Raw genomic sequence first — 21628 nt, 5'->3', positions numbered from 1 at the left:
ATTTATACTTATAATAGCAGACTGAAAACATCGAATGAACCTTTGACTAAAAACCTTCCATATTTGAGAGTTGTTAAATACTAAGATAAAAAGCTATTTTTGTTACACAGATCTCATTGCTGTCGAACTTTGTACCAAATCAACGACCGTACAGAGCATCAAGATCCAACTCATTCTTTGTGATAGTCCTCCTAATCTCCTTCATCATATGCTGTTTCCCTCTTATTTATGCTGTGGCAGCGTAAGTTCATTACTTTAGTCGATGTCAGATCCCTTTTGGTTACTTGTATTACTCATCAGTTTTAGTTACCACAGATAATGAGTTTGATAACAATTTATATAGCTGTTGCCATCAATGCTCATCCCTATTATATAATATTGTAAAAATATATAGCAAAAAATAAAACTCCTAAAATATTTTCTATGAGAAACTAAATTTTTAAATATAACCTCATGTATTTATGTTTAAAAACAGAATCAACCCATCTCGAGGTTGCGGACCTTTTCGGCCATTGCATCACATGTATGAGTCACTCACATCAACAGCATGTGCATGGGATGTTGGATTCCAACACTTTGTATCCATTATCACATCCATATCATTCTCTATACCTATCTTCATCGTGATGAGGTAAGTTTGGAGGCTACAGTCAAACCTTGACAGACATACATTTATACCAAGTTACTCTATTCCTGTATTTGTTTACACGTTGAAACTGTTTGTATGTTGGAGCAAATGGTTTAATAAGAATGTATTGTGTTTTGTTTAATTTGTTTAAAAATCATAAAAGATAACAACACCTTTAACAATTTCCATTTTACATATAGCATAAAAAGTACATAATATAAAACTATATAAAAATTGAATTTGGAAACCTACGCTAGACTATCTGTAAAATCTAAATTAATGAAGCAATAATAAATAAAAATATAAATAGATTGCAAATACTACTATTTATTAGTAAATATATGTCTATATTTATTATTGGTATATATTTATACATGATTTATATTTATAATTTTACATCATACTGTACCTCATGTGCTGTATCTTACGTACCATACCTTAAGTAGTGTACCTTATATACTGTACCTTATTGTACTGTACCTCATGTACTGTACCTTACCTAATATACCTTACATGCTGTACCTCATATACTGTACCTTAAGTAGTGTACCTTATATACTGTACCTTACGTACTGTACCTTATGTATGGTACCTTGCGTATTGTACCTTATGTACTGTACTTTATGTACTGTACCCTATGTACTGTACTCTATGTACTGTACCTTGCGTACTGTACCTTATGTACTGTACCTTATGTAATGTACTTTATATACTGTACCTTATGAACTCTACCTTATGTACTGTACCTTATGTACTGTAGCTTATATAATGTACCTTATATACTGTACTTTATGTATGATACCTTGCGTACTGTACCTTAAGTACAGTACCTTGCGTACTCTACCTTATGTACTGTACCTTATGTACTGTACCTTATGTACTGTAGCTTATACACTGTACCTTATATACTGTACCTTATGTATGGTACCGTGCGTACTGTACCTTATGTATGGTACCTTATATACTGTACCTTATATACTGTACCTTGCGTACTGTAACTTATGTACTGTACTTTATGTACTGTACATTATGTTAACAAAAGTGTTGACTCAGCAATGCGTAAGTGGAGTAATAAAATGATAAAAATATGTGACGTAACTTACTTGAACTTACACTAGATATTGATTAAATTATTTTTGTGGTCTGTTTTAATTCAGACTAGCTCTTTTGATTTTGCTCTCAAAATTGCAAGTCTTTGGAAAATTATGCCTGTCGTATGATGAAAATTAGTTTTCATGTCGAGACAGATATTTTCTCAAATTTTACATTGTATGTCAATGAGTTCGTACGCAGAAATAATAGTTAATTGAGGTAGGATTGTACATGTATTTGTAAAAGCTTTTCAAGAATAAAAAGTTTAGGAAAAACCTGAGCTGAAGCTGTAGTTCTCTCATAGCAGTGAGAATCACAAAAATGATAGTAGCACTACTCAATACATGGAGAGTTATCATAAATGTCTACGTACAGTCGAAGCTATTACGTATCCAGTAAAAACATTTGTCAAATCTTAAACTTCACGATACCTCTAAATGTCAGCCAGCTTGTGACAGCGACTGATTTCTTTTGTTCACCGAAAAATTCCCAGCATGCCTATTCATGCCCTCACATAAGTTGCCTAGCATTACAGGACAGCTAACTAGTTGTTACCCCAATACACCATTAATAGGGAAAGTTTGACTGGCTCATTAGAATTTATCATTATGCTTGTGTCACATGGAACATTTCGAGAATTTTGTGGTAATGCTCACGTCATGTGGTCATGTGGTCATGGTGCATGCATCATGCGCCATTGAGAGTGGCATGTAAAAAGGAGTTATCACATTATATGGCATATTCTTTATTCAAAGAAAAAAATCTCAATTTTTTTCTAGAAATTTCTCGGCGTGCAAAACCCGTGTGAGAAAAGATAAGTGGTACATGCTGTCGATCTTTTGATGGTTTCGTTGATAATATAAGCAAATTCAGTTTTTTTTATAAGGAATTGAGATTTTTGATAGCCAAAGAAAATAGACATCTTGACAGACAAAAATCTTCATTATCTAATATTTTTAATGGGAATAGCTCTATTTCATTATTTTCGAAGGTTGCTCCAAATTTAATGATGGTCTATATGCAAAACTAGATGAATGCTCGGCGTTGCACGAGTTATAAAATAATTACCCAATGAGTTTGAGTAATTTGAGTCTAAATCTTTACTTTAATAAGAGCCGTGAAACCAGCTTGATGTTACAACATGTCATGGAGTTACATGTCAGTTACATTATGCTAGTATTTTTGCAAATGCTGCATAAGTATCAATACAATTATTTCTATTAGAGTAATGTACTTCTTGGTCTAATAGTTTAGCATGCCTGTCTGCAGACCTGGCAGTTCCGAGTTGAAATCCAGCGCAAAGCGCAATTTTTACTCCTAAAACTTAATCACTATAACTAGACGCGTGAACGACAGACACTCACATTTATACATGTAGATGTTCTTTACTGATGCCCACCCAGCGCACCTCTTTGACAAACTCTCTTAGAGGTGAAGTATGTAACTTTATGTTGGCAAATTGCCAGCAGCATAAAAGACCTTTGTTTAGTACGTTTAGAGTTACTAGGAATACTGTTGACATTTGTTCATGTAATCTCCTGTCCTTGGGCTAGTCATTTGAAAATCCTTTTTCATATTATCGTTGCACTCAATTGTAAGATGACCACATTGTTTATATTAACAGCTTGTTCTATAACGTTAAAACAACTTGTTACCTTAATTGTTTTTTGTTATGTAGTCTGACGATATATTATCAACATATCGTTAGAGTTGCACAGCGTGAGAGAATAAATCTGTTGAAGGACCAGCTTCTCATGGTAAGTTCACCATTCATATTATTATTATTAAAAACCAAAATGTTAATTTTGCAAAAAAGATTTCATTTTATGCGGTTCAGAAAACTAAAAGTAACTTTAGAAAATTTAAAAATAAGTTGTGTTGACTGCCTGTAAGAATTTGTAGCATTAGGCACTTACGTACCTGTTTGCTAGTTTTCTTTAGTTCCTAGATAATCTGGAATCATCTTCTCCTGATGCATGTGCGTTATAAAGCTGTTTTAACTTAAACTTCTTTCTAAACAGCTTGAACGAAAAAACAGGAGAGCCAAACATAGAGCTGCGGTTGGTACTTGTATTGTGGTAGAGCTTTACCCTTTTTCATAACGCTTTCGAGGCTTTTAACTGAGTACATACGCCTTCAGTGGTTGTAACAAGACACTGTGACGCTGTTACATGCGAGTCTCATCCTTCTCTGAGCAGCTGCTTACATGAAAGCTTGTATTTCACGCTTCACATTCAGTGTGTTTATAGTTGCTTGTATTTCAGGCTGTATTTTCATCGTGTTTATAAACACTTGTCAGCAATTGTCACAGCAGCGCTTGTGTTTGCTGTGTTGCTGAGGAAGGCATTGACATAATATAATTATAAGGAAGGCCTGATTTGGCTAACTCAGTATATTATATATAATTATATAATATACTCAGTTAGCCAAGTAACAAGACCAAATTCATATCTTTTAAGAATACATTGCTTTCTTCTTATAAGGTTTAAATGAATATGATATTTATTATTACCAATCGATGCCGCTCAAAGTAAATTAAACCAAAAAATAAAAATAAAATATAAAAGTAAAGATTACATATAACCTTTACTACAATACTCCTCTTCGGCCAATACTAGCTCAACTAAAATGGAATATTAACATTTTGGGTGTCACCTTGATTGTTTTCTATCACTATTGATCGTGAGAGATTTGGTAAGGCGGTAAGGTAAGGATCTAAACATGAAATGCAAAAGGCAGAATTATAAAGCGAGTTACTGTCAAACCTGAATGTAGAACTCTATTTCATCTTATCTCAATTTGTAAACATTAGTACTTTTTGTCCAAATATGTGAAATGCAGCTTGCCAGTCCCAAGTTTTTTATGTTTAAAAGTTGCGAAAAATATTTTTGTGTTACTTAGTTTCGCCTCAATAAATACAATTGGAATAAATGTAACTGCAAGAACCATCTTCAAAATAATTCATTTGCAATAGTCATATTCGCAGTGAGACATACCATACTTTCAATTGACATGTTTCTAATAAACTTGTTTGCAATCATAATGTTTACTATAGATATATTTGCCTTAAACGTATTTGCAATAGACACCTTTGCAATTTACACACATGTATACATACACATACACGTACCTGTATACATATATCTGAAAGTTTGTGTGTATGCGTTTCGGTTTGTCTAGCGATAGCTATTTTAACTTAGGCATGAAATATCCATTTTATGCTGGATTTAATCTCGGAACATCCTGATCACCAGGCAAATAACTTACCTATTAAGCTATGTGCAATGCATTGAATTCTGAGGCAATATGAGCCGTTATGTTGGTTAAAGTAGGCATAGAATTCTGCGTGACACAACGTGACCAAAGTTTGCTCACATGGTTCATATTGGTAAGTTTAGCAATACAGATAATCGCGTACTCAAATTAGTCTTTGGCAATGTGCCAGGCTAATGGCAAATGGCAGGCAACTACATTACCTGCAACTGTTTATACGATAACCTGTTTTTAATACCGGTGCAACACCTGTCATTCGGCTAGTATACATGTATATATACATGTATACACATATATGTATCATATACATGTGTATACATGTATATGATACATGTATACACATATATGTATCATATACATGTGTATACATGTATGTGATACATGTATACACATATATGTATCATATACATGTAGTTGCAATGGATGTATTTGCAGTAGGCATTTTTACAATAAGCATATTTACCATAAACATACTTGGAGTGGGTGTTTTAATCATTTGCATCTCTAAACTGTTTATCTCTGATCTTTCGCATGTTTTGATTGTGCATCTCTAATCTTTTGCATGTCTAAAATGTGTATCTCTCATTTTTTGTGTGTTCATGTGTACCTTTTTTTTACACGCATTTAATATGCGTGTTACTAGTTTTGACAAGTTTAAAGTTTGCATCTTTCAACCTTTACATTTCCAGAGTTTGAACCTCTAATCTTTTGCATGTTTATTGTTTGTATCTCCATTTTTCAAATATCTTTAGTTTTGGACAAGTTTATAGTGAATATTCTCAATCCTCAACGTGCTTAAGGTGTGTGTCTCTATTAAGTGCCTAAGGTAGGTCACTTGTCTCTATTAAGTGCCTAAGGTAGGTCACTTGTCTCTATTAAGTGCCTAAGGTAGGTCACTTGTCTCTATTAAGTGCCTAAGGTAGGTCACTTGTCTCTATTAAGTGCCTAAGGTAGGTCCCTTGTCTCTATTAAGTGCCTAAGGTAGATCCCTTGTCTCTATTAAGTGCCTAAGTTAGGTCACTTGTCTCTATTAAGTGCCTAAGGTAGGTCACTTATCTCTATTAAGTGCCTAAGGTAGATCGCTTGCCATGGTTGTCAGCAGCATTTCAATTGGAGTGTACAGCGGAAATCTAAGGGAAGTGGGTCTCTCACTTGATACGTACTTTTATTAGTTGTTTTATCTTGTACATTATATGGGTTTTTCAAATATTTAAATAAATTGATTATCAAATATAATTGCTCGTTGCAGGAAGGAAAAGATAAACAGTTTCTTTTGGGCAGAGTAAATGAATTGAAAGATATCGTGGGACAGTTTAAGCCAACCGCTGCAAAACCTGCTTCTGTTAGCCAAAGTAAAGATTTCCATTTACAAGATGGAAAAATTTCAACTTCTGAGGTAAGAATCACAGCATCACTTTTGCGCAAACCAATATTGTCATTACTCTTGTAAGATGTCTGTACTAAGTTTATAACAATAATTGTATTGATCTTCTTAGATAGGCCATGAACCATTCCACGTAAGTAGATGCTGTAATATCTTTTTATATATGTTCTATTCTGTTCATATGAAGTAGATCAGATGCTTTTTCACTTTATCCAACATTTTTATTAATGCTTCATGAATTGACGCATATTAATATATAGCTGGTCACGTTGTTTTCAAAAGTTTATGTTAATATAGTTTAGTATATCTATGTGAAACTTGGGACTTGGAGGGCATGGCAAGCAGCCTTTGGTTTAGCAATCTATTGGTTAAAATCTTTAGATTAAAAATACATTGATAAATGGTTGAATTCAGAATTGAAAACAGGCTAATATTCTTAGCCAACCGCCTCTCTGTTGTTACATTGAGGGAGTTATCATACTTTCATTTTCTTAGGCAGTATTATATGTTACATTTGCATTTATTAATTATATGTATTATAAATTAGCCAAACTTTAAGTGTCAGAACCAAACACAACTGAATCAGACTTAGGAAAGTTGTCTCCCCTATCCATGCATCTGCAAAAATTAATTAAAGTTAAAAATTAAGTTAAAATTAAAGTTAAAGTTAAAATTAGCCAAAGCATGCATGCATAATAATAGTAAGCTGAACTAAATTTTTTCAAGGTATTGTGTGAAGAGGATGAGGGACGAACATCTAACCCTCCTGGCCATATGGATTATAATGTCTGAGGCTCGATTATCTGACCAATCTGCAATCAAGAACTGCCTAAAAAGCTAAAGTTGAAGGATTTACTTAGGTCAAGACCAAATTCCTTGCTATTTTAGTAGCAGCTGACGTGATGACGTACATCTTTTTTTGTGCTTTTTTCTCATATTTACTTTTTACTGCTCATAATCCTTTTTAACCGTCCATCGATTTGCTGAAAGATTATTTTTTAAAACAGTTTTGATTTTAAGAATAAAGCTTATATTTTAGAGTCTGAGACACTTATCCCAGTAGACTAACGTTTGTGCAGATTTTGATCTGATAATATGAAGACCAATGAATGATTTGTAAACTTTCTTACCCTGTACACCATAAGTTAGGTTACACAAGTTTATACACGTAGTTCATACTTCAAGCAATTAGTAACATCGTTATTCTTGTTTATGCTGCTGTCAATATATGTTTCAATTGCTCCATTGCTCAAACAACCATCAATAACCATCAATAAATTGTTAATATAAACAACAAACAAGAAGCGACAAGTAGAGAAAATTACTGTTATCATGGACTCTGCAGCCTACTCACTGATTGGTTCACCCAAAACAATACTTGCATACCAATCAGCGCATTTCAATATAAATATTTTCAAGTGACTGCTGAATGCATTAATATTATCCGTGTCACTGTCATAACTTTTAGCCAACCTTTTTTTAAACTGATTTGAGGAGAAAGACTGAGCGATGCTGTCCTCGAAAGCGGCCTCTCGCAAACTTGGCTACATAGTGGTCATTGACAACTGGCTCATATCGCATATATTACTCGTATCTCAAGGAAGAAACTTGCAAGAAAGTCAGCTCATATGTTGAGTTTCTCACATGTTGGGGCATGTTTCTTGCATGTATATAGAGAGGTATGACTGTACATATAGCACAAACTTAATTAAACTTGGAAGCACACACAGAAATAAGCGAACACCTTCATTTAAACATTAGAATGGTAAATGTTGTACGTTGATTAAAAATAAACCATCTGTGCAAAAACCATTTTAATACCCGTGCAACGCCTGGCATCCACCTAGTAGAATAATAAATTTCAGACTTCTTTGTATGGTGTTCATAAATATTGTCCATGTCATGCATACGCTATCTTTTGGTGCTTAGGATAGTTTCCTCATTGCAGTATTGGTCTGACTTCGCTACCAGAAAAAATTTACTCTTACACCAAACTGTTCACTATGTGTGTTTAATCACCTTAAATAGTAGAGTTATTACTCCTTTCTAGACTAAAACATGTGCATGAGATAAATCTTTCCATTGCTGTTGCTGTGCCAATTTAGAGAGTAACACAACTGGCTACTTTAAACCTTTCCTAATCTGTATCTACATCAATAGAATGATAAACCTTTCCTAATCTGTGACTACGTCGATAAAATGATTAACCTTTCCTAATCTGTATTTACATTTATAGAATGACTAGCTGTGCCTCTCGGTATTGCCCGGGTATTAAAAATCAGTTTATAAACAATGATAAGTGATGAGAGTTGCTTACCACTTGCTATTAGCCTGGCACAATGCCAATGGAAAATGGTATTAAAAATCAGCTTATAAACAATGAGAAGTGATGAGAGGTGCCTACCACTTGCTATTAGCCTGTCACATTGCCGATGGAAAATTCCAGTAAGCTAGGTAATAAGCGCTAGACTTCTAATGACGGTACGCCACGACGTTGCATCAACATTGTCCAGCTACAGCTATTCTAATAATAGCTATAGCTGGAGGGACACACTTATTTCCAAATTTATATATAGATAGATAAACCTTTCCTAATCTGTATCCACGTCGATAGAATGATAAACCTTTCCTAATTTGTATTTACATTGATAGAATGATAAACCTTTCCTAATCTGTATCTACATTGATAGAATGATAAACCTTTCCTAATCTGTATCCACATCGATAGAATGATACCATGGAGTTACACAACAAAGTGACTTGTTGAAAAAAGTTTTGTATTTAAGGTGAAGGAAGAGCCAAGTGAATTATCTGTTGCTAAGTGCATGAACAAGTTGCAGAAAAAGAAATGTCAGAATTAAAGGGAAGAGGGGTGAGAAAGAGAGGCCATGCATTCTCTGTTTGCGAGTCAGAAAAACCTAATACATGTAGACGTAAAAAGCATAAACAATGGTTGTGACATTTATGATAAATTTATGTTCAACCACCTAAATGCTGCAGGCAATAAATTTGACAAAACCGTGCAGCCACCTGTGTAGAAAATTTTTCCGAAAAGGCAATCACACATTTTTATGTTTAAATAGTTGCTAATAGAAGGAAAGGTTTTGCTAAACAGCTAAAAACATAACAAAAAAATTTTTATATACTTTATGTAATACTCTCTTCTGATGCACCTCAGTAGTTTCCTGTGTTCGACACTCGCACTGTTTGACCAGTAAACATTGGCCATCACTATGTGAATACTAGGTGAATGCCTGCATTGCACAGGTAATAAAATAATTACGGTATGAATTCGAGTAACTTAAGCTTGTAACTTAAGCTACCCCAAGTCTTTACTATAATAAAAGTCATGTCCAACCGAAGCCAGCTTGTGTCTATTATGAATGCGCTTATAATCGTTACATAATCTCTCACGCAATCATGATCTTCAAGCATGCCAGTAGTAACCAATAGTATTTTCGCAAACACTGCATAAGTATATGCACAAATTTTCCATAGTATGCCAAGGACAGTGTAGTGGCTAGTTCACCTGTCTGCAGAACTGGTGGTTCCGAGTTCAATTCTAGTAGAAGCAGTATTTTTTGTTCCTAGATTTTAATCGCTATAACTGTACACACGGATGACAGACAAACAATATTGAGTATAGAAACACACTATATATGTACATCTGTATATATAGATTGAATAACACTAACCTTATCATTTTCAACTTCCTAAATATATTTAGAGGCTCTTATCTGGTCCAATGAGTTGTTGACTAACAACGCACATCATTAAGCATACAGCCGCTAGGAAATTTAGGCTTAACCACTTCAAGATAGAAGCAAAAGTGAAACATTCAGAATAGATGCTGTTGTGGCAATAAACAATCGCATGCTTCCTTGTAATGTATTTATTGAAAAATAATTTTAAATACTTGGTTGAAGACAATAGATAGCAAAATATTTCCATGAGAGGAGTATGTAAAATCTTTAGCGCGTAGGCTAGCCTTTGGGAGCATACAAATCGCAGTAATATATCTCCCTAGCAGTTGATTGCCTTGACTTGAAGGTAAGTTTGAAAAATGGAGACGCCAAAACATGAACAGAAAAAAAACATAGACAGGAAGAGTCTGCTGCTACAAGCTTGTCGAGGAGTGTGAGAGAAGGTTGCTGTTGAGATACAGTAGTCAGTATGTTAGTTACGAACAGCCACCGGATTCTGTGGTATGAGGGAAGTGAAAAAAGTGACAAGAAATGTGAGGATGACTTTAAATCCATTCAGCAAAGTGCTGCCATTACGTTCTGGTTGTGGATTGTTGTTGTTAGGCTCTGGAGTGCCAGCTTCATTTTGATATCGCTCATTGTTTTCATTGTTCTAAAAAAATCAGAAATGGAAAGAAGAGGGGAGAATGGCAGCGTATAGATAGACACTTCCATCATTTTTGGCGCTACATCTAAAAAGAACTATAAAGCTTGTGATCGCAATGTGGAGCGGCAAAAGAGTGACATAAAACAGAATGACAAGCAAATTGTCCTTTAGCCCATCACATGTTTCAATATATCTAAAGTTGTTATATGGCAATAGCAATAATATACAAAGATGCAAGCTCGGTGTACGAGTCCTTGGGGAAGGTTGATCGAATTAAGCTGAAGAGCAAACAAACACAGACATGGACATAACTAAACGTGGAAAAGACCAAAAGAAAGTATATGGACAAAATTTTAAGGAGGCTCTACCTGGTTTTCTGCCAAATTTTCTGCTTGGTTCTCATTCTGCTGGGGTGGCTGTTGTTGGCCTTCTGGAGCGGGTCGTGGCGCTGGCCTCCTCCTCTCCAAGCGAAACAAGTTTCCCACCATGTTCCTCTGAGCTCTAACAACGGACATGTATATAATATACAATAACGATTTGATAATGCCACTTACTGATCAGTACCATAACAATCAAAAGCAATAATAATCAATCAATAAACAAAAATGGAATAGGAGTAATAGTTACAGTTAAACCTGTAGGTTACAGGTTTAACTTTAACAAATTAGGTCAGCTACTGCTAACACTAACTAATGACACGTAGAAGCAAGTCTCAGTACGATGGTAATATGTACAGTGTACAATGGTAATATGTACAGTGAACAATGGTAATATGTACAGTTAACAATGGTAATATGTACGGCGAACAATGGTAATATGTACGGTTAACAATGGTAATATGTACGGTGAACAATGGTAATATGTACGGTGAACAATGGTAATATGTACGGTGAACAATGGTAATATGTACGGTGAACAATGGTAATATGTACGGTGAACAATGGTAATATGTACGGTGAACAATGGTAATATGTACGGTGAACAATGGTAATATGTACGGTGAACAATGGTAATATGTACGGTGAACAATGGTAATATGTACGGTGAACAATGGTAATATGTACGGTGAACAATGGTAATATGTACGGTGAACAATGGTAATATGTACGGTGAACAATGGTAATATGTACGGTGAACAATGGTAATATGTACGGTGAACAATGGTAATATGTACAGTGAACAATGGTAATATGTACAGTTAACAATGGTAATATGTACGGTGAACAATGGTAATATGTACAGTTAACAATGGTAATATGTACGGTGAACAATGGTAATATGTACGGTGAACAATGGTAATATGTACGGTGAACAATGGTAATATGTACGGTGAACAATGGTAATATGTACGGTGAACAATGGTAATATGTACGGTGAACAATGGTAATATGTACGGTGAACAATGGTAATATGTACGGTGAACAATGGTAATATGTACGGTGAACAATGGTAATATGTACGGTGAACAATGGTAATATGTACAGTGAACAATGGTAATATGTACAGTTAACAATGGTAATATGTACAGTGAACAATGGTAATGTGTACAGTGAATAACAGTAATATGTACAGTTAACAATAGCAACCTGTGTGGTGAATAAAAAGGCAGCAGCTGCATAAAGACATGTAGCATATTGCTTACAAGCAATAAATACAAGCCCTCCGGTAAATCATACAGCAGCAAGTAATATGTTTGTGAAAGTATATGATTACTTACAGATAGAAAAAGGCTGCGATGAAGAGTACAAGAGAAAACCGGCCAAGAGTCGTATAAAAGTAAAGGATGATGAGCAACATGGCAAACCGGAAAAATATGTAGATCGTGTCAAGCCAATCATGCTGAGGGGCGGCAGCATCAACTCCTAAACGTATACAGAAATTCAACTATTTATATAGTGTGAAACTCCGACCTGTTATGTTACCAATTTTTATATATCAACAATTTATATGATAATGTGAAGCTCCGACCTGTTATGTTACCAATTTTTATATATCAACAATTTATATGATAATGTGAAGCTCCGACCTGTTATGTTACCAATTTTTATATATCAACAATTTATATGATAATGTGAAGACCAAGGTCATTTTTAAGTTACCAATCTGTATGTATAAAGCTAACAGTACTTAAAGCATTTATCCTCAATCCATAACTGCACACGGTAAAACCTCTATTTGCGATACCCTAAACATACAAAGCGTTCGATATATGGCCTAAAATTCAAACAAATATTGTATTCCATACTCAAAATAATTTTCCTCATATGACATTCAAAATTTCTCAAAGCATTACAATTTAATAAGTGAAAGTAAAGTCTGGTTAAACCAGCAAAAAATAAAAAAATATAAAAATGAAACAAGTTATGTTAGTGTAAGTTTTACTAACATAACTTTAAACGAGTACAAATACTACCGTAAGTTACATTTCATGTCTATCACAACCTCTACCTATGAGCTTCCATTTGAGCGTCTGCAAGGTGAAGCGATGATAAAACTTCTCCCTTTCCTGGTTATCAGCTTACAAAAAGCATCCGTTTCGATGTTATACCTAAGTAGTTGGAGTGAATGGAAAGACCTCTCACCTCCTTGAGCGTTCATCTGCACACCGTCATCAGCATCAGCTCGTCGTTGGGCTGGGTTAGCTTGAACCCCTTGCTGTTGAGGCGGTACATGTGCACCGGGTGCCCCATCTTGCTGAGGAACAGTTGCTGGTTCGCCAGGCGTAGACAGCTGTTGAGCAGATGCTTGTTGCATCCTGTAGAACAGTGTATGTGAAAGTATATAACCTATGGCTTGGCACCATTCTTGACCCTCTCCGTGTTATGGAGAGGTGAACGAAGGTGAGGGAGAGTTTTTATCGAGTTGAAAATTTGAAAGTATCTTTAATATGACGGAAGAATCCAGGTAGCCAGTTTTTAGAACCTAGTAGTGTAGGTCACCCACAGTTAAACAAATCCTATAGCTGAGTTAAACCTCAGCTATAGGAAAGAGTAGTATAAGAACAACAAAGATTTTAAATACTGATTAAAAGGCAGGAATAAAAGCAACACAATTCATCCCATGACTCGCTGTCATCTCTATTCTTGTTCCAACTGTTGTTGGCTTCTTGCGATAAAAATATTTTACTGCTGACAGAAATGTGATCAGGTTACAATGAGTAATTCATGTAGTTTTAACACCTTTAGTCCTAGACAGTAAAAACCTCCAGTAAAGTCACTGTTAAATATTCTTGAGCCAATCAGCATCATTGTAACAAAGAGATGAAAGCACCTATTAGCGACTCTTTGTAAATGAAGCAGGAGGAATGGTCAAAACCTGTTGAAATTTACTGTTGGAAGAATGGTGCTGAAGGATGGGTTGTGAACGTGTAGTTGCAAGGGTGGAAGTTCTAACTCCATTCATGGCCACTTTTGATGGCGAAGGTTTGCCCTTCATACATACATCTAATTGTAATCTAATACCTTCCAATTGTATGTAAATCCCTGGTGTACACCCAGCCAATTGTACAAACTTATAAATATTTCACTCCTTCTGTTAATTTATTAAGCGCTTCAAATAACCTGCTGCTACTACTACTTCCATTGCTGGACTTGAACCGGTCTGAATACTCATGCTTGTGATTAACTTGACTCGTTGTGAGAAAGATGTCACAAGTAGGTAAATATGAGAGAGAGGGATAACTCTTGATTGTCACAATACATAATGCATGAACAGTTTTACTGACAAGACTGACAGTGTATCACTGTACGTATTCAAATGGAGGCCACCAAAAACCTGCGAAACTGACTCTGTGATAGCTGAAGCCACAAAGTCGAAGGAACTACTGTACTGATAATACAGATGCAGCCTTCGGTAAAAAACATTTGTTCTTCCATGTTTAATCAGATGCACAAATTCCTCTACAGAAAATCTAGGGCAACAAGATATGTTGGTAGGTTCTTCATTTTAGCATCACTTGAATGGACCATTGAAAACAGTCTTGATGTGAATTAGCAACAGAATCCACACTAGAAAATACAGAAACTAAATCTCTAATGTTTAAATCACAGTGTTCAAAGTGAATAATATCATTGGCGCCTCTGTAGCTCCTATTGATTCCAAGCTTCATGAGCCGAAGAATAACATAAAAAATTGAAAAATCTCTTGCAGATGTACTTCAAACACTGTCTTAGCCTGAAACAAGATGTCAAGAACACTCTTTGAAGGCAGCTCTGTTCAACAGCACGCTAACCTTGAATGTGCACGTGCAGATAAATCTCCCTAAAATTAAATGTACTTACAAGGCCTGGTATTGCTGCCATTGTTGCTGATACATTCTTAACCAGAGCTGCTGTTGAGGTGTCATTGCTCCAGGAACTGGCATACTTAGCGGATACGATTGTGACCAGTTACTGAAAACCATAGAGAGAGGTGAAAAAATAACTTTATATGTGTTGAATACTTCACATGAACAGTGTGACAAAGCACAACAAGTCTGAAGAAATTTATAAAAAAGGAGCGCGTGGAGTCATCTAATCGCCATTATTAGCTTAACCCTTTGGCTAGGTAAAAGCCCGGGAAAAACACCCGAAAGTCGTGTAATTTATTTTTTAAAATTCAATAAAATCGATATTTTATGAACATGCATAGCTCAAATCTTAAATTTATTTCTATGAACAAAATCTTTTGTACATAAAAACATTTATTTACATATCTGCTACTACAAAAAAATACAACCATGTGCAATTGTCCCTGTATGAAATGCTTAGAAGCATTTCTTTCGGTAGAGTCAAACGCTATAACGTAGCCGTGCGAGCTACCATAACGATAATTTTTCTCTGTATATTCCAAGTATATTTAAAGTCCAAAAAGTTTTCATCGCTTCTATCATCTGAATTATTTTTATTCTGATCAGACAAAAAATCACTAACGATCGCAGGATCAAATAATCTTTTATTTTACCCTTTTGAAAGTCGGGCCGATGTTGACTGGTTTTTCCAACTTTTATTCTTTTCCATGGAGGTAAGAATTGTTTAGCTTTTAGCACAAAGCAACGCCTCTCAGATAATCGTTTCCTATTGTAAATCATCGACTAATATCTTGTTGATGATATTTAAAACTAACTAGTGTTCATATCCTTTGTTTAACGTTACTAGGCGACAGCTTTACGAATGTCTACCGAAAACGACATAAATGTCGTTTCATCACACAACCGATAAACGAAATTTTGGTCGTTTTCCCAGCCAAAAGGTTAAAGGTTGACTTGCAATAAAATTCACATTACAGTTATTTAGTAGCAAAAGATTCACCATGTCTTACTCTGCTGTTTTGTAGAGGCAAAATATGTGGAAATGTGATTACGAGCTCTTAACAGCTCAAAAACGAACAGTTAATCGCAGCCATCACGAAACCGCCAAAGATTGTAATCGCTTTCCAAAACGGCTCAAATGGGACGTAGTTGTACAAGATGGCTTCTGTTTACACTTTCATGCAAACTCATTCGTCGAAATATTTTCACAAATATATTTCACGCATTCAATAAAACCATGTCTATTGTTCTTATGCATCTATTTTATCGTCATTGTAATGCTGTCACTTTCAGCACTGATATCTCAAAACCAACCGTAAAAATTCGTTTAATTTTTCAACCTTAGCTCGAAGGAGTACATATCACTGTCTGATAAACACGACGAGCCTGTTGGTCACCTGTGATAATCGAAAAATGCTGCAGAAATTATTTGTGAAGTACGGGTCACATGATCAGATTACGACTAGATGATTAGACCAAACCGAAACAAAACTGTAAAGTAGCGAGCATCTATATTTGATACGGGGGTCTTCAGTCAAACCCAAAGTGTTTGTCATAAGTCTAGTGCTACGAGAAGTTTTATATTGAGCCTTTTATTGGCCTTTCAATTTACGTGAGAACATAACGTGACAAGACAATAACTAAATGTAATGACTACGTCAGAAAAATAAACTGATTCCGATCTACGGCGGTTTCGTGATGGCTGCGATCAACTGTTCGCTTTTGAGCTTTTAAGAACTTGTAATCACATTTCCACATATTTTGCACCTACAACACAGCAGAGTAAGACATGGTGAATCTTTTAATAACAAATAACTGTAATGTGAATTTTGTTGCAAGTCAACCTTTAACAACTTCACTAACACTCGTGTCTCAGATAAGCTAAGACTTGCATGTTAACTGCCAAAATATTTAATATAATCCAACCACCAAATTAGATTGCAAAAGATATCCATACCTTGCCATTGGGTGTGCGAGTTGAGGTTGGGCAAAGGATGGCGCCTGCTGAGCAATATTACGCTGCCGAAGTTCAGTACCCTGCAACAAAGTGACCAGCAACTGCTTGACCCTGTAAAGTCTCACACAACATTCAGAGTTACCAGACTTTCTCACTTATGCAATTACTTGGGCCAACAAGCGACTCGAGTCAACAAGCGATTCGAGCCAACAAACGACTCGAGTCAACAAGCGTCTCGAGTCAACAAGCGACTCGAGTCAACAAGCGACTCGAGTCAACAAGCGACTCGAGCCAACAAGCGACTCGAGCCAACAAGCGACTCGAGCCAACAAGCGACTCGAGCCAACAAGCGACTCGAGCCAACAAGCGACTCGAGCCAACAAGCGACTCGAGCCAACAAGCGACTCGAGCCAACAAGCGACTCGAGCCAACAAGCGACTCGAGCCAACAAGCGACTCGAGCCAACAAGCGACTAGAGCCAACAAGCGACTAGAGCCAACAAGCGGCTTGAGCCAACAAGCGACTTGAGCTAACAAGCGACTTGAGCCAACAAGCGACTTGAGCCAACAAGCGATTTGAGTCAACTAGTGATTAACCAACAAGTGATTTGAGCCGACAAGTGACTTGAGCCAGCAAGTGACGAGCCAGCAAGTGACGAGCCAACAAGTGACGAGCCAACAAGTGACGAGTCAACAAGTGACTTGAGCCAATGAGTGAAGAACAACTTCGACAGAGAGCTTCATGCTGATCAATAATTTGAAAGAATTTAACTAATCGAACAGCTCTCCATAAACACCTGTCTTCACATAGCAATACTTCTGTATTTATAAGTAACAAATTCAATACACATAGTAACATTCTAGGAGTATATCTGACTAACTTTGGATGTCTATTGATAGAAGTACATCAGTAATTTTAAATGATTTGATGAGCTATAAATAAAACTAAAAATATAATAATAAAGGGAAGCTTGTCGAAACATACTTGGGTTGCTTGCGCAGTGTATCTAGGAACATAGGGTATTGTCTTCTCCACGCTCGATTGTGAGGGGCAGACCAGGTGAACTGTGTGGGCATCATCATAACTTTCCTAGAAAACAAACACAAACTTAAGCACATCAACCATCCATTTGTGTACCAATCTACTAACCAACATTTAACAGTTACACTCCACCCTTGCTATTAATATACTTCATGTTAGCTAACATAGATACATTTTCTCCAAGATTATGACTAAATAAAAGTGAAATGAAAAAGGCAAGGAGGATAGAGATGATATGGTGAGAGCTCAGGTGGAAGAGAAACGAGGTGAAGAGAGGACATCTGGGGAAGAAGACAAGCAAATCAAAGGAAGAGAACTATTGAAGAGGGTGCTAATGAGAGATTTATAAACAAAACACCACTAAAAATGTAAAGGAAGAGTATGTATGATTCTGTCAACTCACAACCAACACTTACCTGGGTAAGGACTTCCTGGAGACATGACTCATCATTGAGCAATTTTCCAAAGTAGACCAACTTTTGGTAATCTTTATGCTTGAAAATAACCAATCAAATGTTAGGATCAGACATTTTTACGACTCACTGCATTATTATCTGCCCGTCTTTTACAGAGTAAAAAGCAAACCCTCTTAAGGAAATTTGAATCAAAAAGCTGTGTACTATAACTACTCTTCTGTGTCATGTCGCTTTTATAGTGAAAGATAAAACAATTAACCGCAAAACTGTTTTTGAGAAGTCATCTGATTCAAAGACTCACCGGTTTTTCAGGATGTACAGTAGAAAGATGTTCTTTTAACTGAGCCACAGTCCAAGTACGATCGCAAGCTACACGCTGGTCTTCAATTCTCTGGTTAGGAGCTTTGACGATGAGAGTTACTGAGCCTAAGCCATCCATTTCAACCCTGAATTTAACAAACTTCAAGTTGTAATAACTAAACCGAGGTCAATAGAATACACAAATGTGGGTGAAGAATTTGCCATTTACTTTCGATAGCCATAACAAACAAGCTGCTTATAGAAATTAGGTATTTGTAATCAATGCAATCAAACTAGACATAAATTTTGCATATTTCAGAAAAGTTAAGTATTGTGTCATTGTTTATTACTAAGTTACTAATAGGAAATCCGTAGTCTTTATAGGTAACTGGATGCAATTAGTAAACTAGGTTTCCTATAAATAAGTTATAATCAGAAAAACTCACCAACTCCATAATGCTACCAACAACATTTGCTGATAATACAACACAAAATTGCTCACTTCTAGGATTTCTATAACAATATGAAAATGAATGTCAAAATAATAAAAGCAATTTGTATTGGAATCAATCCATAGAAAGTTATGTTCAGAACTACGTGTACTTGGTAACAGAAAATGCAGTTCATGTAAACAAGAGTTTGAAACCCAATGGTTTAGAATGGAAGAAATGTTAGCATTTTCTATTTTAATATATTTCTCTACATTAATTAAAGTGTTGAACGCATAGCTCATTAGGCAGTTTTGTTGAAGAGTTTGAGTTGTGTATGAAATCAAAAAGGTCTGATTGATATTTGTTTATTTAGATTAACTTTTCATTTATGCACCGATAAATATTTTTGTTGGTTTCTGTGGTCAAAAGATAGTGCAGCATTGCATCAAGTAGGAAAGATTAATTTTACCAATATTTCTAGACATTACAGTTCCATTCTTGTAGGCAAACAGGATGATGAAAGAAGATACGTATTTGAGAAGAACAATAATAATAGCATTAATAGTAAAATAGCTACTCTGAACTCATTTGCCAAAATACACTGCACAATGGATATAAAAATTTAGGAAGATCAATATCCCGTGTTTGACTACTTGCTCTGTCCTTAGTATTTGTTATATCAGTATAATCTTTAGTTACCGGTACATGTCTTTTTTGTCTTTGGAGTTCCTACTTCGATTTGTAATTTTGCATTGCAAATCGAAGTAAGAACTCAAACTACAGCACATTTAGTAGTTGTTCCTTTTTGGTATAACTTCAAAATTATTGGTGAATGAGTAGCAATTTGTTAAATTGTCAAGTTTGTTTAGTCCACAAATTCTTTAATTAGCTTTTGTTTTTTTAATTTTGTTTAGCTTTATATTGTCAATAAAACACATATTTAAGAACATGTATTTCGTCTAAAAAATGAACTTTGTATTATAACATAGTTATTTTGAGACAAAAACCTTTTCGTAGAAGCGCGGCCAGTTCTTTATTGTTCACTATCGCAAACTTAGCCTCAATACCTCTGACTGATTTAGAATGCGAGCACTAATAGTATCTACATTAATTCACTAATTTCCAACAAACAAAACCTTTACATACATCTACCACAAGTACCATTCTATTGGGATTCGTTAAGAGCAGCACTTGGAGGCAGTTCAATTAGAGGTTTTACGGTACATTGTACTGTATACATGTATCACTATTTCACTTACACTTTTTGAATGAATATTTATTGAATGCATTCTGTGTTTGGACCAAAAAATTATTAGTTTCTCTGCGTGACACGATAGTGCTGTAGTTAAGACAACGTATACGTTTAATTACAACAATTTTTAAGACGTTTTAAACATTCAACACATTTTAAGACAACAATTATTCCCGTGGTGATTAATATACAATGTACCGTAAAACCTCTAATTGAACTGTTCCAGAGTGCTGCTCTTAACGAATCCCGTTCTATATGGTTGAATTTAGATTAACACAAGCTATGCTATAAGAATTGGACAATATGTGTCAACTACAATGGTAACCTACATTTGTGTAACATTCCCGATAACATAATTTGTACTACAAACTTTTGTTATCTCACTTACAAACTATCTATCAAAAACTAAACAAGTAAACTGGTCAGCCTCGTGTACTTTCTAACGTGAGAACTATTCGGGTGGCTAAGATGTTCACCGCCTATTACTTGCCCTGACTATTCTAATTATTAAATGTTTCGTTTACATTAAAGAGTTTATGCTTTTAATATATTTTAAGCAAATATCTGACAACTGTTGTTGACGCCAGTAGACGTTTCCACGGCGGCATAAGATTACTTCACGATAGCACTGAGGAAATTGTTGACGAAATATTCCAATAGTCACAGGACCTGTATCCGGTACCATCGTTCTTCTACAGATTCAAAGGATTACGAACGGTATGGCCCCGTCTTTACCGCACGTTAAGATTTAGTTCTATGCGTACTAAAGTATATATCTGGACTTTTAGTTGCAAGAACAAAAGTTATACTCGTCGAGACGTAATTGGTTGTACACGTATCTTCAAGAAACTGCGGCAATGCGCGGTAAACTTTAAACTAACTGTGTTATTAAGAGGAAAATTTTCAGAACTTCCCATGTAATAGCCCAGGGTTGTCAACACTGGGCTATTACATGGGAAGTTCTGAAAATTTTCCTCTTAATAACACAGTCAGTTTTAAAGTTTACCGCGCATTGCAGCAGTTTCTTTAGGTGTTTATTTTAGAGTATCAACCCTGGGTTGATACTCTAAAATGAACACCTACCTGGCTAGACCTAGACTTGGATATTGTACCCCCAATCATCTGGTTGATCAATTTGAAATACATCCCCTAAACGCTGGGAGTTTCCTAGGGGCGCCCAGGTTCCACTCCCGTTAAACATCCAATATGATTCAGA

The 21628-nt window shown here is 35.5% G+C and overlaps 2 protein-coding genes across 2 annotated transcripts in view; one reads left to right on the top strand and one right to left on the bottom strand.

The window, feature by feature from the left end:
* LOC137388229 (transmembrane channel-like protein 7) overlaps positions 1 to 7169 on the top strand; it is a 30888-nt gene extending 23719 nt beyond the window's left edge. The window contains exons 15-19 of the mRNA XM_068074733.1: positions 111 to 241; positions 476 to 631; positions 3399 to 3477; positions 6243 to 6389; positions 7104 to 7169. Of these exons, the coding sequence (XP_067930834.1) occupies positions 111 to 241; positions 476 to 631; positions 3399 to 3477; positions 6243 to 6389; positions 7104 to 7169 (579 nt within the window). The remainder of the gene's footprint in view (positions 1 to 110; positions 242 to 475; positions 632 to 3398; positions 3478 to 6242; positions 6390 to 7103) is intronic.
* A 3091-nt stretch (positions 7170 to 10260) lies between these two features.
* LOC137403925 (homocysteine-responsive endoplasmic reticulum-resident ubiquitin-like domain member 2 protein) lies at positions 10261 to 20010 on the bottom strand. The gene is made up of 9 exons (XM_068090047.1): positions 18731 to 20010; positions 18430 to 18507; positions 17957 to 18061; positions 16973 to 17052; positions 15008 to 15118; positions 13310 to 13482; positions 12445 to 12589; positions 11096 to 11228; positions 10261 to 10733 (listed from the first exon to the last, which is right to left on the bottom strand). The coding sequence occupies exons 1-9, from the start codon at positions 18866 to 18868 to the stop codon at positions 10554 to 10556; spliced, it is 1143 nt and encodes a 380-aa protein (XP_067946148.1). The 5' UTR covers positions 18869 to 20010; the 3' UTR covers positions 10261 to 10553.
* Positions 20011 to 21628: the final 1618 nt, after the last annotated feature.

The sequence above is a fragment of the Watersipora subatra genome, chromosome 1 (assembly GCF_963576615.1).
Source record: "Watersipora subatra chromosome 1, tzWatSuba1.1, whole genome shotgun sequence".
Classification (NCBI taxonomy): domain Eukaryota; kingdom Metazoa; phylum Bryozoa; class Gymnolaemata; order Cheilostomatida; family Watersiporidae; genus Watersipora; species Watersipora subatra.
This window is presented reverse-complemented; position numbering and strand designations above follow the sequence as displayed.